We start from the raw sequence: 22,202 nt of genomic DNA on the forward strand, positions 1-22,202 counted from the left end.
TGTAGTGTATATCATTTGAGCTGGTGACTCTGGCCAACTTGCTGCATGATGTGGAGTCAAAGATCAGCCCTGTACTTCAAAATGATGAACCAGACGCATTGAGTTGCTTAACACTCCTGCAGAAAAGTCTGAAAACGGTTTTGTCGGTCATCAATTCTTTCAGTGATCCCTCCTCTGACCTTCTGGATGTTAATAGCCAACATAAGGTAGACTATACCTCACAGATCTCCATTGTGTTTGCTTATATTCTAAGTCTTTGTGACATTTTATAGATAATTAACAATTGCGTTGCCTAATAATTGAAGATTTTTAAGACGTATTTTACAGTTGGTATACTAAAATGTCAAATGCAATATTGAAAAATATTATTACTTCTTTAAATGTGTGTTACGGTGGAGTTTAACAATTCTGATTGATTTGGTAGTGGCAATTAGTAAAATAATGTGATTGAAAATTCTAAATTTGAAACATTGTGTTATATTTGTGCATATAGCATATTTTTGTAGGTTTTTGTGATGCAAATGTCTTCATTATGATGGTGATCATTATCTGCTTGTATCTAGTCATACAGCTTGAAATCCATAAATGCATTGAGCAAGGGCTTACAAAATCTATATAAGCACCAGATACAATGAACACATCTTTTTTCACTCAGGAATTATTCTCCACTCAGCTTTGTTTTATGGGGAGGATTCAGCTGGAGCATCATGAAATTGTGCCATATCAAAAGGAAGCTTCTTTGTTGGAGGTAATGTTATGGGATTTTTACATCGCTTTGTAATAGTTTTGGTATGACACATTTTATAATGTATTCAGAATAAATTAAGAATAGATTGTGTGATATATTGGAACTAGTACTTTTCTCTGTATTCTCGCAGTAAAACAAACTACTGTTACCTCATGGATGTGTTTTTTCAAAATAAAATCACACTAATCTTTGTCTCAGCAGTGTGTGCTCGGAAGGCATGCAAGAGAGAGATCAGTAGAAAAGACCATGTTACAGAAAGCAACTGAATCCTTGCTTCATGGGTTAAGTAGTCTTCTGGATCTTGGTGAAGAATGCATGGCTGAGAGGAAGGCGAGACCTATTCAAAACATTATCCATCTACACAGTACTCTCCATGCAGACAAGGTGTGTGTTAAAAATAATATTGTGTCACAGTCTACCAGCTATATGATATTAACCATCTTCAATTAAAATCTACTTAATCTAGAAGTTCCAGCAAGTACTGGGAGCTCACCTGGCTTTTATACGATATCTATTCCATCGAAAGCCAGAGATACTCCAGGCTCAACATGATGAGCAGGCACAGCTGGATGTTAGGGGGAAAGCCTTGCTACAACAGATGCTACAACAGGAAGAGGCATCAAAATTTAGGATGCAGGTCTGTTATTTTCTAAGAATATGCAATATATAAAGTCACACATTGGAAACGATTAAGCAGCTAAGAATGTCCTTGAATATAAATGTATGTGAATCCCATCATCATTTTCCCCTCATTGTCTCTTATCTCATTGCTGAGGGAATCTTATTAAATGTCAAAATAAATGTTCACTTCCTGCAGGATTGGACCCGCTGGGAGGTTAATAGCAGTGGGCTGGTTAGACTGCTAGACAATGTTGAAGTCTGCATCAGCAGAGCAGAAGCAGAGGGAAAGGATGAAGAAGACTCCCATTTACAACAATGTTTACGTACTTCTCAAGTAAGTGAGCACCTAAGGAGGACCCATAGTTATACCGTGGTAGAATGACCATGTGATTAGTGTCCCAATTTAAAAATTAGGTCAGGACTTTTTCATCTGGGACACAGGACAAAAATAGCTTCGGCAAACTGATCTCATGAAAAGGAGGATTGGCCAACCAATTATGTCCTTGACATATTTTTGACAATTTTATAGTGCTTGTTCGATTAGTTTTTTCCCCCATGCTTGTTTTTCTCATGTTTTACTTCTATGATCATTAAGTGATTACCGTGATACTGTAAATTCACAAAATTATTTCCACTGCTGCCTTGCTGTCCTGCAGTTTTACGATCAGCTGAACATGCCAGCAGTTGGCCTTAGTATCTATTTAAAGTGCTGATCGGTAGAAGCTGTTGGCTAAGATTGCTGTTGATTCTCTTTCTCAATCAGCAAACTTTGGTCGAAGTGGAAGCGAGCAGAGCTGCCTTGGGACTGCTCGTAGATCAGGGATGTGTTTTGCAGACAGATCCTTCGTTTGCAACCTCAGCCAGACAGGCAGGAGGTGCTCTAGAGTTGCGATGGCGAAGGATTCGCAGCCGTGTGGAGGAGAAGGTTCAGCACTGGAGTGACATCTGGGAAAGCCGGGTCAGGTGGGCTTGCTGACAATACACAGTTCTGCTGTTGTAGTTATGTTTTTCAACAATTCATATCCGAGAACAGGGGACCTTTTTGACAGAGAGAATCATAAACAATTCATATTTTCAAATTATGACTAAAGAGATAGTGTCGGCGCCACAGTGCTGACGTGATGTTCCTATTTGTGCGTTCGGGACTCAGTTCTCTCACCAGCGGTTTCCATATTTTACATCACAGGTTAGCGGAGAGCCATATGCAACCATCAAAAAGCCACATATGGCTCTCAAGCCATAGGTTCCCTAGAGCAAGTTCCTTAAAGTGGGTAAATCTTGGTCGAAGCACTGGTTAAACAAAAAAAACCTGCACAAACACGAGGGCAACATTTGAACTCGAAACAAACTAAAGGTAGAGGTTGGAATACCCAATAGTATAATGCAGAAGTATATTTAAAATATTTGACTGACCTGGTTCTGATATTTTATGGGAACATGGCACTTTTTTTTAACCTGGCAACAATAACAAACTGGTACCAACTTCAACATGTTTTTTTTACACTTGTGCATTGCTTTGTTCCTTTCTTTAATCACATTGTATCTAGAAGATTTATGTAGAGCATGCATAGTATCACAGAGAGTTAAAAGAAGGTCTTGTTATCAGTATTGGATCGAAGCCTCTTTCCTCCTCTCCCACTTAGAGAACCGAGTCATGTTCCGCTTCACTAACTGAACTGCCTATGTGTTCTATTTGTACTCCCCACAGATTCCAGACAGACTTTGCCTGTGTCAGTGAATGGGTCCTTGACGCCAATAAACGCCTGACAATCTGGTCAGAACCGAATACTGATGCCTCACTTTTGAATCAGGAGGATGTTTGCAGGAGACTGATAGAGCTTTTGGTAAGACTCCAGTCACTAACAAGTAAATCGATGTCTGACGAGAGTTACTAGTAAAGAGGTCAATTGTGCAGTCATTTTTCTATTGTCAAATTTATAACGTGATTTTCCTGAGATGATTTTCCTGTCCGGTAGGATTTCTCTTTTGAGATGGAAAGCATGTCTGTCCTCAAGGAATCCACCTCCAGAGAAGCCACTCGACTTCTTCATATGAGGGAAATGGAATGTCCTGGACTGAGAGGGGGTCTCACAGAGCTGGAGAATAGCTGGTGCAAGCTGACCTCTGACCTGGAAAATATACAAAACCAGCTACAACAGGTGCATAGGACTGCACGTAAACATAACGTTACAGAATATTCACTTTCCACTTTCCTACTCATACTACCATTATATAGTAAATGCTTAGAGCACATGTGTCAAAGTGGTGGCCCGGGGGCCAAATCTGGCCCGTCGCATCATTTTGTGTGGCCCGGGAAAGTAAATCATGAGTGCCGACTTTCTGTTTTAGGATCAAATTAAAATGAAGAGTATAGATGTATATTAAATGTCCTGATTTTCCCCCTTTTAAATCAATAATTGTAATTTTTTAATCCTTTTTTTCTGTGTTTTTAGTTCAAAAATCATTTTGTAAAATCTAAAAATATATATAAAAAGCTAAAATAAATATTGTTTTAGATCAATAAAAAACTGAATATTCAGGGCTTTTAATCCAGTTCTTTTAATCCATTTATTTAAAAAAAAATGAAATATTATATCTAAAATGGTCCGGCCAACGTGAAATCAAGTTGACGTTTAAGCGGCCCGCGAACCAACCCGAGTCTGACAACCCTGGCTTAGCGTGTACATAATAGTTAGTTAGAATTCAGCCTCCTACTGTTGATGTGTCCTTTGGCAAAACACTAAACTCGAAATTGGTCCCAGTTGGCGGAGCAGCAAATCTGCCATGCTGATGCTGATGTATTATGAGTGAACTCTGTTAACATGCCTGAAGTGACTGAATGTTCTTCATTGAAGGACATTGAAAGGCTGCAGTTCATCAAAAATAATGAGGGTTTTGGTGATCTCCTCCAGCCTTGGGAGTCCAAATCCCTTCAGTCACATATTAAGCGTAAAGTCCAAGTGGGAGGAAACCTTTCATTTTTAGCGACCATTTATCACCAGCCACTATAAACCCATCTATTCAACACTTGATTACATACCGATTTAAACCAAACGATGAGCCGATTTTAATAAGTGTCTGCCGCTTGTGTAAACAGAAGCTGACGTGGCCACCGATGCAACTGCTGGCTTACTTAGCGGATTGGCTCGAGAAGCAGGAGGTCCAACTGGAAAAGGAGATAGAAAAAGTCCACAAGGCCACAGATGCTGCTCATATCATGAAAACCCTGCAGTATTATCAGGTACACGTAGCACCTCTAGCTCCTTGACACGTTGCTCCAGTTTACAATAAAAATGTTAATTTATGGTCCTATCCTTCTAACCATTTCCAACAAGCAGCACTAGTAGATGTTTTGTGACTAAGCGTTGAAAATGTGCAGATATCTCATCTTTTTAAATAAGGAGTGGAAGCATCACCTCCCCAAAATTCTGAAATCACATCCGATGCAATCAAGCGTGAAATGTTCAATGTACAAATACATTTGATCAAGTGATGCTTAGTCAAAAGTCTTCCAATGGAACTTTTCTGATGGGATATTTTCTGACTTTACTTAACTGAATGTAATATTTCTAATTCCACTGATATTTTTTTTCTTCTTCGTATAGGCATTAAAGATGTCTTTGGTCAACGGACAGCCTCTTCTGGAATTTCTCTCGCAAATACGTCCAGAAGTAATGGGAGTGGATGTGCAGAATCTTCGAGCCGAACGGATAATGTGTGGGGAGCAAATTGGTGCCCTCAGGGAACGGTGGCTTCAGCTGCAGGGGGCGCTGGAGAATCAGGTCTTTTTCCCCCCTCTGAAAGCTTTATCATACTTTGCAACATTTACATAAATACATATACTCTTTTGTACTGAATAGTGATGCCTTTTTAAGCCTGTTAATAGTGAGGGATTTACAGTAATTTGTGATTCAATATTACTTATTATTTCAATAATTTTATGTTTTACATCATTGATCTCCTTTGCAGATTAATGGTGATCAAGAGCTCCATTACACCTGTCGTGCCAGGGAAAAAAAGTTGAAGAATCTCCGTCTCTCAATTGAACGGCAGAAAAAGCAAATTAACCAGTGGAAACATCTTACCAGTCAAACACAGATTCAAAAAGTTCTTCAAGAGTGGGAGGTATGTAAATGTGATGTGGTTACAGATGATGTGTGTGTGTCATGTTTTCTGCCATGATATTCTTGGATTGTTTCCTCCAGGCTGTTGTTGAAAGGATAACGCTTGTGGCCGAAGCTTTGCGGGCGGTGAAAACCACAAAGATTTTTGTTGAAAAGGAGCATCCGTGTGATGTCGCTTTTTGTGAGGAGGCAGAGACTGCCAGTCTTGCTTGTGAGGAACTAAGTCAGCAGGTAGAAATTGAGCATAAATGGTAATAATCAGTCGTTAGCACGTCCGCCTCACAGTTCGGAGATTGAGAGTTCCATCCCTGTTGCGTTCCGGACTACCTGTGTAGAGTTTTGTTTTCCCCCCTTGCCTGCGTGGCTTCTCTCCAGGTACTCCGGTTTCCTCCCACATCTGTAAAACATGCATGGTAGCCTGATTGATCACTCAAATTGTCCCAAGCTGTACACGCATGGTTGTTAGTCCCCTTCTGCCACGCGATTGGCTGTCAACCAATTTGAGGTGTACCTTACCTAGTGCCTGTTGTTGGCTGTGGATAGTCTCCGGCACCTCTGCAACCCTCGTGAAGATAAGCATTTCAGAAAATAAATGAATGATTCAAATATCTAAAGCGATGAACCAAACTTAACAGGCTGGGAGAGTGCACGTAAAATTAAATGATTAGTATGACTACCATACGCATTTCTCAGACAAGCAACAACACAATTATAACTGCTGCTGAACTGTAACTGTAATTATGTTTTGCCACTATTCCAACTGGGTCATTACATGGTAAAATTATTGTTGCACGATTAGACCAAGCACTCACTTTAGAAAGCATTTTTTGACAGAAATTAAGGACTGAAATATATTCACCCATTTGGTTTTGTTTGGCTTCACAGATCCAAGCTTTGAAACCTGTGCTACAGAATGTTGTAAAGGAATGGTCCTGTTTAGACAAATCTATACAGGAGGTTTCTCTGTATACTACCAGGGTTCTCTGTACCATGACGCTTCACAGAGGAACCTTGTTTTCACTTAAGCTCACGGAAGATTATTTGGAGCTTCTCCAGGTGAGCCCTATAAGTCTATTGTATTTGTGAATGTTTTAATCACACCAAATAAAAGGTGAATTTCCAAATGTTTTGTGATTAATTGGCCATTCGCTATATGAAAAAAAACTGTATTTTGTGCAAAAGCAACTCCAGGAGATGGGTAAACAAGTCAAGAATGTTTGGACAGACATCAGCAAATCCTTTCAGATTCTCTTGAAGACTCTTGATGCGGAAACAAGCCAGTCACTGAATGATCGAATAGAACAGGAGCGAAAGCGGTCAGTGATACAATCAAATATTCTTTTTGTAATGTTTAAGGTTTTTTTGGGGGGGTGAGCATTGTGTTGTCCAAAGGAGTAGGACTTGAGAGTTGACTATAAGGTATAAATTCAAAGTTACTTCATCCAATTCCAGGTGGGAGGACATGATGAAAAAATTAAAGGAGGAACACAGGAAAAGTGACGAGACTTTTATCCTCTGGCAGAAGTATAATCAGGCCTTTGATAGCAGTTCTCTTCAGCTGGAACACCTTTGGTGTCAGTTCTCCTCCTCTTCACTCCAACAGGAACCACAAGCCACTATCCACTCAGTGGAGGTTAGTTCATGTGGTCCACCTAAATCATGGTGTCAAAGTGGCGGCCCGGGGGCAAAATCTGGCCCGCCGCATCATTTTGTGTGGCCCGGGAAAGTAAATCATGAGTGCCGACTTTCTGTTTTAGGATCAAATTAAAATGAAGAGTGTAGATGTATATAAAATTTCCTGCTTTTCCCCCTTTCAAATCAATAATTGTAATTTTTTAATCTTTTTTTCTGTGTTTTTAGTTCAAAAATCATTTTGTAAAATCTAAAAATATATAAAAAAAGCTAAAATAAACATTGTTTTAGATCTATAAAAACTGAATATTCAGGGCTTTTAATCCATTTATATAAAAAAAATCTAAATATATCTAAAATGGTCCGGCCCACATGAAATCGAGTTGACGTTAACGCGGCCCGCGAATCAACCCGAGTCTGACACCCCTGACCTAAATTGTTTTTATTAACTGGAGGATTTTTAGAGTAATATTCAGACCAGAAAACAGTGTTACAAAAACTGCCCTTTTTTAATTTTTATTTTTTTTTACCAAACGTGCATGCATGGTCACAGAGTGCAATCAATTTATTTTAACTATTAGACCATATCTTCATTTCTTTTTCTGTCATTTAGTTCTAAAGAATAATTGAATTACATGCTTGACTCATCGTGTACCTTTTATTGATTCAGAAGATGAACTCATGACTGTTATGCCTCTTTTGCTGTGCAGCATTGGTTCACCTCATTTTGTATTTTCCACATGGTGCATTAGAGGTTGTTTTGAAAAACAAGATTGAGGGGCGGAGGGTTCAAACTTGAACATTTTCCACATCCCTTCTCAAACATAGACAAACAATGTTTTCTGTTATTTAGGAGGTTAATTTAAACCTGTTTGTAAATGTTTTGATCATTAACTTAATAATCAAGCGTACCTACTCGCTAGTGTCATCAATCAATTTCATTACAAGATTTTTTTTCTTCTGTAATTGATCATCGCATCTCTTGACCTTGCTTCATAAATCCAAAGAAACTTCAGAATTTGGCGGAAGATCTGCAAAACAGCGTGGAGAATGTGCTGGCCCTGTCAAAGCCTCTCATTGGATGTCTCAAACCACTGGCCCAAAATGTGGTCCAATTGGAGAACATGAGCCTGCCACTTGAGGTCCACCGGCTAAACCGAGTGATGTCAGAAGCAAAGAAAAGTCTTCAGGTATTGTCTACAGCACAAGATTAATTGTAAACCAGATAAATGAAATGGAAAAGGCAAAATCATTGGATTGTGACCATATAGACAACTTGGTTTGACGTTAACATTTCTGAAAGAAATGTACAGACTTAAATAAGAGTCGCCAGTCATTCGTAAGGCAAAGAAAAAGAAACTATCATTCAAACTCATACACTGGCACACACAAAAAAAGGTCAATTAAGCAAATATGTGTATTTTCTGGAATTCGAAAGAAAACCAACACCCTGGATGAGATTTGCACACAGAACATCTTGACAGTGAGACAGATGTGCTAATAACTCTGTCCCATTTCTTTCTTCAGGAAGATTTAGGAAACTACACACTATTTCACACGCAGCTGGAAGCCCTCGAGCAGCAGATCCAAAATATACTGCATGGAGAGAAGTCTAACATGAATGACAAAGACAGTGTGAAGGTTGGTTTGAGTATGTGAGCAATAGTTGCTATTAAAGTTTTCTCTACAAGATGATCCAATCATGGGCTCTGTTTTATTTCTTGGATAAATAGCAAGAGCTCTTGAAATTAATTGAATTACTTCCATCACTGGTTGATGTCAGCGAGATGAGCGGCTATGTGATCATTGACAAGCAGGGGAAAGACACACTGCACAAGCTCAGCAAAAAATGGACCCACTGTGTGAATCTTATGTCATTTTTGTACAGGTGAGAATTTTTAATCAGAGTAACAGTGAAATGAGATCAGCATGTGGAGAATAGAACCAATAGGGTAGAAAAGAATTATAAGGAGTGTCATTCAACGCTCTAAAATACCTTTTTAGCCCAAAAATTCTATTCCTTTTTTATTTGAATGAATGCTGTATTTTTTTCTTTTTTTCTTCAGAAATCTGCAGCGTGAACTGCAGCAGAAGCAAGACTTTCACCTCAAGTTGCAGGAGCTAACATTTATTCTGGAAATGCTAGCGTCCGAACTTCCAAAGGGATCAAACGTCCAAGAGATACTTGCAGTCCAGCAGGTAGTTCTGTGCAAAGTAATATCTTAAGTAAAATATTGAACTCCCAGTTGCTCTAAATGAGGGGAGTCAAACTCATTTTTTGTCGCGGGCCACATGGTAGTTTCGATTACATCCGGAGGGCCGTTATGTCTTCCAACTAGGCTGCCAAAATTAATCGATTAATAAATTGACAGCTTTCTCGATCGTGCTAATCGATAGATCATTTTTGGACATTCAAATTAGTACAATTTTTTGCAATTATTGATTTAAAATGAGGAAACACAGGAAATCATCTACAATCTTCATTTGAATTTCATCATAAAACAGAAAGTTGGCACTCATCATTTACTTTCTCGGGCCACACAAAATGATGCGGCGGCCCAGATTTGGCCCCCGGGCCACCACTTTGACACTTGTGCTCTAGATTGTGTAACCTGGAGGCGTGGGAGGTGACTGTCAAATTGCTTAGTGTATCTTAAAGGTACAAAAGGGTAATAAAAGCTCTTTTCCCATTTCTAAATGTAAAATAATGTGTATATGTATGTATGTATGTATGTGTGTATGTGTATATATATAAACATATATATATATACACACATATATATAATATATATAACATATATATATATATATATATATATATATATATATATATATATATATATATATATATATATATACATACATATAACCCTATTTTTCCAAAATGTGTATTTATGTATGTATATGTTCATTCAACAACTGCAGATGAATCACCACTCCAAACATAAAATTATTTTTAATGCACCAGTGAATCTTCTACATTCAAAATATATTTTTGGTATTTTTATCCCATGTAATTATGTTATTATACCTAATTGGTTTTTCTCGCCCAATAAGAGGCATCTGATTGACGTGATTACTGGACAAGAGCTTCTTCAAAGTCTGCTCTGCAACGCATTGAAGTCTATGGAAAAGCAAACAACAGAGCCAAAGTATGTGGTAAAATTATTTTTAACTTTAAACAGTTGTTTTACAAAACATTTTAAAGAGGGGCCAAAAAAGAACCAGTTTTTTTGGGTGATGATCAGGATATAATTTTTAATTTAAGATTCTTTTACATAACTGGGGGAAAATGATGTCATTACATCACCATGAAAGGAAGCTAACCGAAAGATCATCAAACAAATATATGACCAAGTGTATCTCAGTGTATTTAATAAGCTGCTGTCACAGCTCATTTATGATTTACATACACAGTGGTATGTATGTTTATCTGTGTTTTTTTGCATTGAATAGATTGGGGAATCTCCCTGTCTAAGAAATCAGTTTCTATTGATTCTAGTATCACAACACCTGCAAAAGCAGCTTTTGTTTGACACCCAAAAATTATCTTCCATTAGCAGTCAGTACAGTTTGGTACAGAAAAGCTGCAGGCTTGTCAATCACCCAATCTTGCATTTGTGGGGTCAGACAGCATCATCAATAAAGTGAACTTCCCAGCTGCATTTCATTTTTTTGCTTGTCGGGTATGAGACACTGGATACACACATTGTGATAAAGTGTAATAATATGCAGATGTTTCCGCTGTTGGAAGAGCTAAATGTCCCTCTCCTTGATCCCTCTATAAATCCTGTTTGTGGTCTCTTGATACTTGGACAGCCCAAGGATTATCAGTGAGGTCTAAGGGAATGTTTTTTTCCTCATCTGCTTGTTTGAAGTGCCAAAGACTGTTAATAGTCATGAAATCCTGGTGGTTTTATGCTGATTTGGAAAGTGGTTGAAAGAACTATTGCCGGCGTGTATGACGTTGGTCGTTGCTTCATTTGTATTTTACGTATATATTTTTTTAATGAAACAAATAAATTCATAGTGTTGAACTCTTTATTGTTATGAACGGGGGGTGAAGACCCCAAAGCAGGCGAGGGCTGCGAGTCAGGTTCCCGAATCTTTATTAGAATGATCCAAGTGAAAAGCCAGGCACCAGAGGGGACGGCGTCGGCGTGTCGTTAGGCGTATCCGTGGTCGTGGAGGCCGAGCGTAGTCGGAATCCTGGGAGCAAAACAAGCGATCGTATATCAATGAGGGCAGGTGAGAAAATACAAGCGGGTACCTCACTGTGAGCAGATCAGACGATCCCGCAGCGTGGTCCTGTTCAAGGTGGCCTTAAATACTCCTCACTGGCTAATGACTCACACCTGGCAGCCCTCGAGTCATTAGAGGCAGGGCCTGTGGTTGGGTGGCGGGCGCAACCAGCCACCAATCTCGTCTGGGGCCTGACAGTACCTCCCCCCCTACGCGGGCCACCTGGCCCGCGACGAAGGGCCCCCGGGTGTTCCCGGTGGAAGTCCCTGATGAGGTCCCTGCCGAGGATGTGGCGGGCAGGAACCCAGATGCGCTCCTCAGGACCGTATCCCTTCCAGTCCACCAGGTAGTGTAGGCCGCGACCCCGGCGGCGGACGTCCAAAAGCCGTTCTACCAGAAACGCCGGGCCCCCCTCAATCATCAGCGGAGGGGGTGGGGGAGGGTTAGGGGGGGACAGAGGACTTGTCTTGACCGGCTTGATCTGGGAAACGTGGAAGGTGGGGTGGATGCGAAGGGGGGGTGGGAGCTTGAGGCGCACGGCACATGGGTTTATTATCCGTTCGATCTTGTAGGGGCCGATGAAGCGGGGAGACAGCTTCCGGGATTTGGTCTTTAAGGGAAGATCACGGGTGGACAGCCAAACCTCTTGACCCACGACGTAGGCTGGTGCGGGGGCACGGTGGCGGTTGGCCTGCCCTTGGGCACGGTCGGAAGCAAGCTGAAGCGCGGCCCGGGCCCTCTCCCAGATACGGCCACATCTGGTTATGTGGGCCTGGACGGAGGGCACGGCAATCTCCGCCTCCAGGGAAGGGAATGCGGGGGGTTGGTAGCCTAGGGAGCATTCGAAAGGGGATAGGTTGGAGGAGGCGTTAGGGTGGGAATTGTGGGCATATTCTATCCAGGGCAGATGTTCACTCCAAGTGGTCGGGTCGGTATGGGTGGCGCAGCGAATTGCTGCCTCCAACTGCTGATTTGTGCGCTCACACTGACCGTTAGACTGTGGATGATATCCCGAGGAGAGGCTTGGGGTGATCTTCAGGGCTGAACAGAAGGCAGACCAGACATGTGAAGTGAACTGTGGACCCCGGTCGGAAACGATGTCGGCCGGAATTCCATGCAGGCGGAAAACATGCTGCGTGAGGAGGTCGGCTGTCTCCTGGGCTGAGGGTAGTTTTCGGAGGGCGATGAAGTGGGCGGCCTTGGAAAAACGGTCGACAATGGTGAGTATGGTGGTGTTACCCTGGGACTTGGGAAGGCCCGTAACGAAGTCGACCGCAATATGAGACCAGGGACGACTAGGAATCTGGAGTGGGAGGAGTAGACCGGAGCTTGGCTTGGTGGAGGACTTGTTGCGTGCACACACCTGGCAGGCGGATACGAAAGACTGCGTATCTGCCCTTAATGTCGGCCACCAAAAGCGTCGGCGCAATACCGCCTGTGTGCGGGCAACCCCTGGGTGGCAGGTCAGACGGGAGGTGTGGGCCCATTCAAGTACCTTGGAACGCATTGAAGTCGGAACATACAGGTCCTTCTGTGTACCTCTTCTTGGGTCTGGCTCCAGTTCTTGGGTCCTCACCACCTCGGCCTCCAGCCCCGTCCTCATGCTAGCCACCCTGCAGGAGGGAGGTAGGATCGTTGGGGGCTCCTCCTCCTCCGTGTCCGGGGACTGAAAAACACGGGATAGCGCATCCGACTTCCCATTCCTGGAACCCGGGATATAGGTAAGCGTGAAATTAAATCTACTGAAAAACATGGTCCACCTGGCCTGGCGAGGGTTTAGCCTCCGGGCCGACCAGATATATTCCAGGTTCTTGTGGTCAGTCAGAACCGTGAACGGCTGGCTAGCCCCCTCGAGGTGGTGTCGCCATTCCTCCAGTGCCATCTTCACCGCGAGCAGTTCCCTGTCCCCAATGCCGTAGTTGCGTTCAGCTGGAGACAGCCTACGGGAAAAGAAGGCGCAGGGGTGCATCTTCCCATCCGCCTGTTTGCGCTGGGAGAGGACAGCGCCGACCCCCACCTCCGAGGCGTCGACCTCCACCTGGAACTGCAACTTAGGGTCGGGGTGGGAGAGGACAGGAGCAACGGTGAAACGGGACTTCAGGTAACTGAACGCCGCCTCCGCTGCGTCAGACCAACAAAACGGGAGTTTCGTGGATGTAAGTGCTGTGAGGGGTGCGGCGATGCGGCTATAGTTCCTGATGAAACGTCTGTAGAAGTTAGCGAACCCCAAAAAACGTTGCAACTCCCTTCTCCCCGTGGGCCTGGGCCACTGAGTAACAGCCTCCACCTTCTTGGCATCCATCCGCATCTCCCCGGCGGCCACCACGTACCCCAGAAAGGTGGTCTCCGAGACGTGAAATTCGCACTTCTCAGCCTTGGCGAATAGGCGGTTCTCGAGGAGACGTTGCAACACCTGGCGCACCTGCTGCACATGCTCCTCGAGGCTTCGTGAAAAAATCAAGATGTCATCCAGGTAAACAAATACAAATCGGTTTAGCATGTCCCGGAGGACATCATTGATCAGGGACTGGAACACTCCCGGGGCATTGCGGAGCCCAAAGGGCATTACCAGATATTCGAAATGCCCCTGGGGGGTGGAAAAGGCCGTCTTCCATTCGTCCCCCTCCCGAATTCGGACCAGATGGTACGCATTACGGAGGTCTAATTTCGTAAAAATGCAAGCACCATGTAGCGGGGTAAAAGCCGAGTCGATGAGTGGCAACGGGTACGCGTTCCTGACCGTGATCTCATTCAGGCCCCGGTAGTCGACACAGGGGCGCAGCGAGCCGTCCTTCTTGTCAACAAAAAAAAACCCCGCCCCGACGGGGGAGGAGGAAGGGCGAATCTGTCCAGATGCCAGCGCTTGGGAGATGTAGTTATCCAGTGCCTCCCGCTCCGGCCTGGAGATGTTATAGATCCGGCGCCTGGGAAGGGAAGCACCAGGCAATAAGTCAATGGCACAGTCGTAAGGGCGATGTGGGGGGAGTGCTGAGGCCTGGTCCTCGCTAAACACCCGTGAAAGGTCCCGATAGCACTCGGGCACTGTTGCTAGGTCAGGGGCATCCCTCCTCGGCGGTGACACTGGGGGTACGTGGGCTGCCTGGAGGCACTTGGTATGGCATGCCGGGCTCCAGGCTACCACGTTGGGTCCCCCCCAGTCGATCACCGGATTGTGCTCTCTTAACCATGGTAGGCCCAGAACAATAGATGCCTCCGGGCAGTCCAAGAGGTAGAAGCACGCCATCTCCTGGTGATTGCCGGATAGGCGGAGTAGAACAGGGTCCGTCCGTCGCTCCACTCTGCCTAGGGTACGCCCATCCAGTGCCGTAATACTTAGGGGTCTCTCTATAACCCGAGTCCCGATGCCCAGCTTAGCGGCCACGGAGCGGTCGATAAAACTCTCGTCCGCACCGCAGTCGATCAAGGCCGTGGTGTTGGTATCTCTTCCCCCCCAGGAAAGAGATGCTGGTAAAACAAATCGACGGGAGGCTTCCCCCACGGCCAGGCTCACCATGACCTCCCTTCCTACTGGTGAGCCCTTGCTTTTACCGGGCGGGCAGGGCATGATGGCGAGAGATGACCCCCCTTGCCGCAATAGAAGCATAGGACCTGCCGGCGGCCGCGCGAGCGTTCCTCCCCGGACGCTCCAGCGTGACCAATTTGCATGGGTTCTGACGTCGCCACAGGAGGAGGAGGCGCAGCCGCTGCGGGGGAACCAGGAAGCAGGCGCCGAAGGCCAACCATGGCGCCCACCTGCGAGTCACCTCGCCGCTGCCCTCGTCGTCTCTCTAGTTGGCTGTCGATCCGGATGGCCAATTCCACGAGCGCGTCGAGGGACCCTGGTTCCTCTCGGATCGCCAGCTCCTCCCGCATCTCCACATTCAGCCCCTCCAGAAATGCGTCCTGGAGGGCAGAGTCATTAAAGGCACTCTCGGCGGCTAAGATGCGGAATTCGACCGAGTATCTTGCGACGCTCCGGACGCCTTGTCTGAGGGCTCTTAAGCGCCCGGCTGCCTCCCGGCCGCCCACCGGGTGGTCGAAGATCTTTCGCATCTCTGCGGTAACTAAGTCGTAGGAGGTACAAATGTGGGAGCCCCGCTCCCATACGGCGCTCGCCCAGGCTAGGGCCTCATCACAAAGGCAGCCGATCAGGAAAGCGATCTTGGCTCGGTCCGAGGTGTAGTTACGGCTTGGTTGTTCAAACACCAACTGGCATTGAACCAGGAAGCGCCGGCATGCGCCAAGATCTCCACCGTAGGGGGCGGGTGGGGGGGCCTTAAGTCCATCTGGCGGCGATATCGGTGTTACCAGGGGAGCAGCGGGGGTTAGCTGTGCACTTGGTGAGTGAGGCAAGGAAGTGAGTTGTGCTCGTATGTCATCAAGGGTATCAGCCATGCTCGATACCTTAGAATAGAGGTACGCAATAGCTTGGGTATGCTGTTCCACGACCTGCGAAACTTGGTCGGAGGGGGCCTGGCCTGCGCCCGCGGGGTCCATGTTGGCGGGATCGTGCTGTTATGAACGGGGGGTGAAGACCCCAAAGCAGGCGAGGGCTGCGAGTCAGGTTCCCGAATCTTTATTAGAATGATCCAAGTGAAAAGCCAGGCACCAGAGGGGACGGCGTCGGCGTGTCGTTAGGCGTATCCGTGGTCGTGGAGGCCGAGCGTAGTCGGAATCCTGGGAGCAAAACAAGCGATCGTATATCAATGAGGGCAGGTGAGAAAATACAAGCGGGTACCTCACTGTGAGCAGATCAGACGATCCCGCAGCGTGGTCCTGTTCAAGGTGGCCTTAAATACTCCTCACTGGCTAATGACTCACACCTGGCAGCCCTCGAGTCATTAGAGGCAGGGCCTGTGGTTGGGTGGCGGGCGCAACCAGCCACCAATCTCGTCTGGGGCCTGACATTTATTGCAAAACCTGTCATATATTGTAAATCAGACCTGCTTAATATCAATCAAAGTTGAACAGTACTATTGGTAGATTGCATGACAGTAAGATTTGATCCGTCTGTTTGTTTCCTTTAAGCCTGAAGGATTCCTCGTTTGTACTGCGATGCACATTTGCAATACTCACACCACAGGATGATCGATATTTTTATTTAATTTATTTATTATACATATATTTTTGAACGCTCATATCTGTCTCTTTTAATGAGCGCACCATCATGCGTCAGGATGACAGCCTCACCTATCATAAGTGAGCTGTGACAGCTGCTCATTAAGTGATACATTGATCTTGGACATTTCAAATGTGTGAGCAATTATATGATACGGCTAGATCTGCTGAAAAAGTGTGATCACCCTTTATGTATGTAACTGCTGAGGTTTGTCGGTGGCCGAGGGAAAAAAAGGTAGATTGTGGAAGATTGTCTCCCTGAAAAGTAGATCTTGAGCAAAGGAAGTTTAAGCACCTCCTCTGCAAAACAAACCAATGCAACTCTAAGGAGTAGCTACAATGTGTGCTGTACAGTATATTCTTAATGTGGCCACTGCAGTCTGGACCAAATGTAGCTTTTGCTTCTGCCATAGATCTGATCAGCTGACACAATTGATCCAACTGCGAGGTAGATGGTTCAGTTCCTTGTCGCTGGCTGGTCAGTACCAGGCCAAAACAAGAGAACAGATCCACCAGTGCAGGATCTATAAACAAGGCATGAAGCATCTGAGAAAGACTCTGAGAACTGCTGAAACTCTGCTGTTCTCTGCTCAGCCTTCACTCACTCTCTTCCCTGTCACATCGCAACGGCTTGCAGAATGCTACCAGGTTAGTTAGTTTTGGAAACTGACTTCATTTTAGAGATTTCTTTAAGTTTTAAATCATTGCACAGATTTTGTCAAGTGCTGTACCTTCCACACGAAAAAAAAAGTGCAATATATCGTGTATTTTTATTGAGCGACTTATTACATCGACGTTCAACCTCTATCTCTCTCTCTCTCTCAATCTCCTCAAGTGTCTTGGAAAAGCTCTCGAGTTCCACTCATCCACGCTCACAGAAACTTTGGAGGCTGGCAGAAATTTGCGCGAGAGTACGTCAGACTCACAAAGTCGGAGTCGACTGGAGTCAGATATCCAGGCCATAGAAGGGGCCTGGGAAATCACTAACTCAGTGGTCCTAAAAAGGAGATCCATTCTCAGCACCAATATTCAGGTAATTGCGATATTCATGCAATTCTTCAAAAACGCTATTAACATTCAGAGCAGAAAATGTTCAGTGTTGTTTTGGGGAAGAATGCGGGAGAAATCTTGATTGTCCAGAGAAATATGAAGCAATTATGGGAAAATTACTCAAGGTGAGACACAGGAAGGCTATAATCATCAATGCACTTTTATCAGAGCAGATGCAAGCCATGGACTGAAGGAATTCAAATACTACTGTATTGCACATCGGTTATAATGTTAATGTGGTAGGAGGGGGCGGGGTCAGCTTTTTCATGACCTATATCCAAGCCCTGATCCCAACATAAACACAAAAACACACGCATAGACAAAACACACTGTTGCACACAAAACTCCCACACTCAGCTATGGCGTGAGCTCTGGCGCAAAGCTCCTGCCAAGAGGGATCAAAGTACAGCTCAAATCTATCAGTGATCCACATTCAGAGCCAGCTGGGGTAGGACTGACTGTCATTTCATTCTATCACAGTAGCTCCTGAAAAATGTGAAACATTTCGCTCATAAAAAAAGAAAACAAACTAGATGCAGTAAGTATACCCTGCGATGCTTGAGGTATATGTTTGGATCAGCCAAATAAACAAGCTACATTCATAGGAATAGTTTGTCATGTCGCAGTATTGAGACATTATGTTCCCAGAATAGGACTGACAAATGTGGAAATAATGCTAAACAGTCATTGATAATAAATGTCATTTGTTATCCTAAATTGAATTCCACGTATTCAAAATATACATAATGATGCAGATTATGTTTTTGACGGTTAGCTGCATCATTTTCAAGTTTATAAGCACAAAAAATCTAAACCTTAATTTAGGATTCATAGATCAGACACCTCAATGAAATCCTGCATCTTTTTTTTACTTAATAGAACTGGTCACAATGTCAAACTGGGATAAGCACCATAATGTGTGAGTTGGATGAACTGAGGACGCAGTTGAAGTGGCAGCAACCTGAGAAAATGGACCCCACTGATCAGGAGAAGCGCCTTAAGGTAATTACAATACAAGCATGCAATAATCAATTATTTTATTGTAGTATAATTTAAATAAACTCATTCCAGTGGAAGGCGAATCAATGAATTTTGCCTCAATTATAGTTGCACAAAGATGATTTATGTATAAATCTGCTTCTTTAGGAAAAATAAAGCCCAATACAGATTTTTTTAACTTCTATATTTTCTAAAGCCTTCCCCTCTTGTTAAAATGATGATAAAATAAATTTAAATGAATGCAAACAAATAGATATTTAAACAACAACAAATAATAATTTTGCAGGTTGGTCCACCAATATTAAAAAATCATCATTTGCAGATGTCTAGTCACAAATCTCACATTAGCACAGCTTTTATTCAAGAGTTGACTACTAAAAAGACTAATTATTATAAAAAAGGATTATATAGGGTGTTGACCATAATCAAATTTAACTGTCATGCCCATGAACTTTTAAATTCTTCAATGGTTGACAAAAAAACACATTTACACTAGTAGTGGTATATAGATGTAGTAAAACATTGTCTTTACTAAACACAGCAAAGTCCCCTCTTCCAATTGTTTTGTCGGCTCCACCAGAGTACTTTGCATTTACCCCCCTTCCCCTTATTAAATGCCCTCATGGCTTTGCTCCCCTCCCCCTTTTGGCCCTCGACCCCCATCCTCTCCCTGTCCCGTCCATAGCCCTTTTAATCTGGACAGTCGGAGCGAACAGGAGCATACTGCCTTTTTATGGCGCCCTGGCGTTTTTTGTTTGTTTTGTTTTTTTGTACATGATTGTGTTTGTGCTATGCAGAAGACGGACCTTTCTCTGCGCCTCGTAGCTGGTAGATTGAAAGACCTGGCCTTCATGAAGACTGACCTGTCTCAGTACGTCGCTGCAGCGGATTCGGCTCTGCTGGAGCAGCAGCTGGAACAACTTCACATCCAGTGGGAAGAACTGTGTACCAAGGTGAGGAAAGACTGAGAGATGATACCCAGAAACTGTCAACATAAGGGAGCATTATAGTGTTGGTGCAGGTGCACCGAGAGTATGAGGGGGACATTAATTCCAGTGGTGTCTTGGGGGTCAACAGCAGCACAATGCCTTTGCATCACTTAACGTTTTGAGAGTGAAAAGTACTTTTCAGCTCATTTATATAAAACTGAAATATATGTTTCTACTGCACCACACATTTTAGTTCAAACATACTCTTGCCTTTCAACAAAAAAACAACACATAAATATTTTGATATCGCAACTGGTAGTTGTCATCATGAAACTTTAGATAGCTTTTTTGTATAATCAGATGTTAATGTGTTGTGTTGACTGACAGATTTAATCATAAAATGGAAAACCTGCCCTATCTTTTTATCTTTGCCTGGAAGCTATCAGTACCCCCATCCAAACATGTTTCTGCAAAAAAAAACAATTGTGTTTTAAAAAGTTGGCTACCAATGGGATGCAATTAACTGATTCCCTGGCAACAATGAGCATAAACAATTTAATGGGGTTTTTTTTGCCCCTCAAATTGCTGAAATGGTTGCTTGGAAGCTTTTCACAGTAAAAATGCTGACAATTTTTTCAGTCCAATCCAACTTTTTACTCCAGGATTCAGCATTTTACAATCGCAATCTGCTTGCTGAGTAATCACTTGGAGCAGAGCTGATTCTATGCTTGCTATTCCAATGAAACTTGCTATTCTGGAGTATTAATGCAGGCTCAAATTCCTACTGTTCAAGTCTTTTGGCTCAAACACAAACACACTCTTGTTCTTGAAAAATCAACGATTATGTCATCTTGTCAGTAAACAAATATCCCTGCACAGTCACTTACACTGCTACTAATTGGGCCTCCATTTGAAATGGATGCTGTCACCTGCTCCACCTTGGCAGCAATGAATGGCACTCACAAATGCAACAGCAGCAGCAGGACGGTGTCCAATTATCAGCTTTTGTTTTTGTGATTGGCTCTCTCTGGGCAGTGCTTGTAAAACTACAACCACTGAAGTGGGGTTTTCTGTAAAACAGTATAGAACTTGTTAACCATCCCATTTCTCTGGATAAAGATTAGAACACTACTACTAATACTCTATAAAATAAATTCTTGTGTTGTGTCTTTTTCACTGTTAAACAATACTAACCAATTTCCATTTTTAGGGACTTAGCTGTAACTTATTTTTTTGGTCTCACCAGTGTCCTCCGCCTAGCCAACAGGTTGTACTATGTTGGGGGAAGCCACAGGAATGGGCCTGACAACCAGATGGTGTGGTTGGGCTGAAGGGATTCTGGGGGCAGGGTCCATTGTTTTCAAGGGGGGAGCACAAAGTCCTCACAGTGCTGACAGCAGCTCTGAATACCCCACAAATCCTGGGTTAAAACAGAACCAGAGGTTATTTCAATCAAATAAATGCCTACTAACCATAAAAAAATAGCTCCTTTAAACAAATCACGTTTGACCTAGCAAAAGATCATCACCGCCTCCGCTGAGCAATGTGATGATGTTTTCATGGTCTTGCGCTAACAGTAAGAAAATGAACCTTGTCAATCAAAAATGTTCACCAATTCAGATGATTACTGAGAGAATTCATATTCCTTTGTAATATAGCATTGGCTAAATATGCTTTCTGTTCGGTTTTAGACCTTATAGTTTACAACCAAAGTAATAATGAATTTTCAAAAAAATACAAATTTACTCATCTTTAATTCCCTTAACAGTGCTGAGACTGATGTTTTTTTGGTTCCTTTATTTGATGGGAAAAATACATTATTCGTGAATTTCTAGCAACCTCTTTAATGGATAAATTTCAAGGCAAGTCTGACACATTTATGGTATATTTGTGTAAATGCTAAGCAATAATATTATTTTTAAATGTTTTTTTGTTAATCAAGCTCAATGTTATGGCCATTAGTCATTACATTAAAACATTTTCTTAGTCCAAACACTTAAAAATTCAGAAGTTTAGTAAGATGAAAGATCAGAGACACAAAAGCAATGACGCCACGATGATGCCATTGCATCACTGCAAAACACTACCTAAATATCTGATTAATTTACTATGATGTCATCTCTTTTCTTTTCACAGGCATCGGTTCATTTAATTTTATAGTATGTTGGTTGCTGTCATAAGATGAGTGTTATTTAAATTCCATGAATTACTGGTTTGACATTTCAGTTTGGCATCATTAACTCTCATCATTCACACAGAACTTTTGAGTTGAGTTACCATAATTTAATAGTATTAGTTTAAGCCATATAAAATTGCTCTTGCGGCATAATAACACATTTATTATGGCTGAGGTTTGGGTACTTTAAAATGAAATGTTTCAGTCCAAAGTCTCTTCTCAATTGCGAGCTGACTCTTATCATCATGTGTCACTTTTCCCAGGTATCTTTGCGCAGGCAGGAAATCGCGGACTACCTCAACGCCTGGACTATTTTTAATGACAAAAACAAAGAGTTCTGCGATTGGCTCACCCAGATTGAGAACAAGGTGTGTCAGAGCACAGATCTCAGCATTGAAGAAATGGTGGAGAAGTTAAAAAAGGTAATTAAGGGATATTTACAGGTCCCTTCATGTTTTCATATTACGGATTTCTTTTATGGGCTGCCTGTTTATTGAATTGTGTCAACATCAGGACTGTAAATCAGTGTATGCATGTTACTAATGTACAGTTAAAAAAAATCA

General features: G+C 43.1%; 1 protein-coding gene across 1 annotated transcript in view; it reads left to right on the forward strand.

The window, feature by feature from the left end:
• Positions 1 to 22,202, forward strand: part of syne2a (spectrin repeat containing, nuclear envelope 2a) — a 49,709-nt gene that overhangs the window by 11,847 nt on the left and 15,660 nt on the right. The window contains exons 25-49 of the mRNA XM_077587923.1: positions 6 to 206; positions 656 to 748; positions 947 to 1,132; positions 1,215 to 1,385; positions 1,566 to 1,703; positions 2,133 to 2,332; positions 3,078 to 3,213; positions 3,346 to 3,528; positions 4,467 to 4,610; positions 4,975 to 5,151; positions 5,339 to 5,494; positions 5,575 to 5,724; positions 6,379 to 6,549; positions 6,676 to 6,809; positions 6,946 to 7,126; positions 8,133 to 8,315; positions 8,653 to 8,766; positions 8,859 to 9,013; positions 9,192 to 9,324; positions 10,183 to 10,277; positions 16,899 to 17,133; positions 17,321 to 17,518; positions 18,415 to 18,537; positions 19,332 to 19,487; positions 21,903 to 22,061. Coding sequence (XP_077444049.1) covers positions 6 to 206; positions 656 to 748; positions 947 to 1,132; positions 1,215 to 1,385; positions 1,566 to 1,703; positions 2,133 to 2,332; positions 3,078 to 3,213; positions 3,346 to 3,528; positions 4,467 to 4,610; positions 4,975 to 5,151; positions 5,339 to 5,494; positions 5,575 to 5,724; positions 6,379 to 6,549; positions 6,676 to 6,809; positions 6,946 to 7,126; positions 8,133 to 8,315; positions 8,653 to 8,766; positions 8,859 to 9,013; positions 9,192 to 9,324; positions 10,183 to 10,277; positions 16,899 to 17,133; positions 17,321 to 17,518; positions 18,415 to 18,537; positions 19,332 to 19,487; positions 21,903 to 22,061 — 3,972 coding nt within the window. The remainder of the gene's footprint in view (positions 1 to 5; positions 207 to 655; positions 749 to 946; positions 1,133 to 1,214; positions 1,386 to 1,565; positions 1,704 to 2,132; positions 2,333 to 3,077; positions 3,214 to 3,345; positions 3,529 to 4,466; positions 4,611 to 4,974; positions 5,152 to 5,338; positions 5,495 to 5,574; positions 5,725 to 6,378; positions 6,550 to 6,675; positions 6,810 to 6,945; positions 7,127 to 8,132; positions 8,316 to 8,652; positions 8,767 to 8,858; positions 9,014 to 9,191; positions 9,325 to 10,182; positions 10,278 to 16,898; positions 17,134 to 17,320; positions 17,519 to 18,414; positions 18,538 to 19,331; positions 19,488 to 21,902; positions 22,062 to 22,202) is intronic.

This window comes from Stigmatopora argus, chromosome 19 (assembly GCF_051989625.1).
Source record: "Stigmatopora argus isolate UIUO_Sarg chromosome 19, RoL_Sarg_1.0, whole genome shotgun sequence".
NCBI lineage: Eukaryota > Metazoa > Chordata > Actinopteri > Syngnathiformes > Syngnathidae > Stigmatopora > Stigmatopora argus.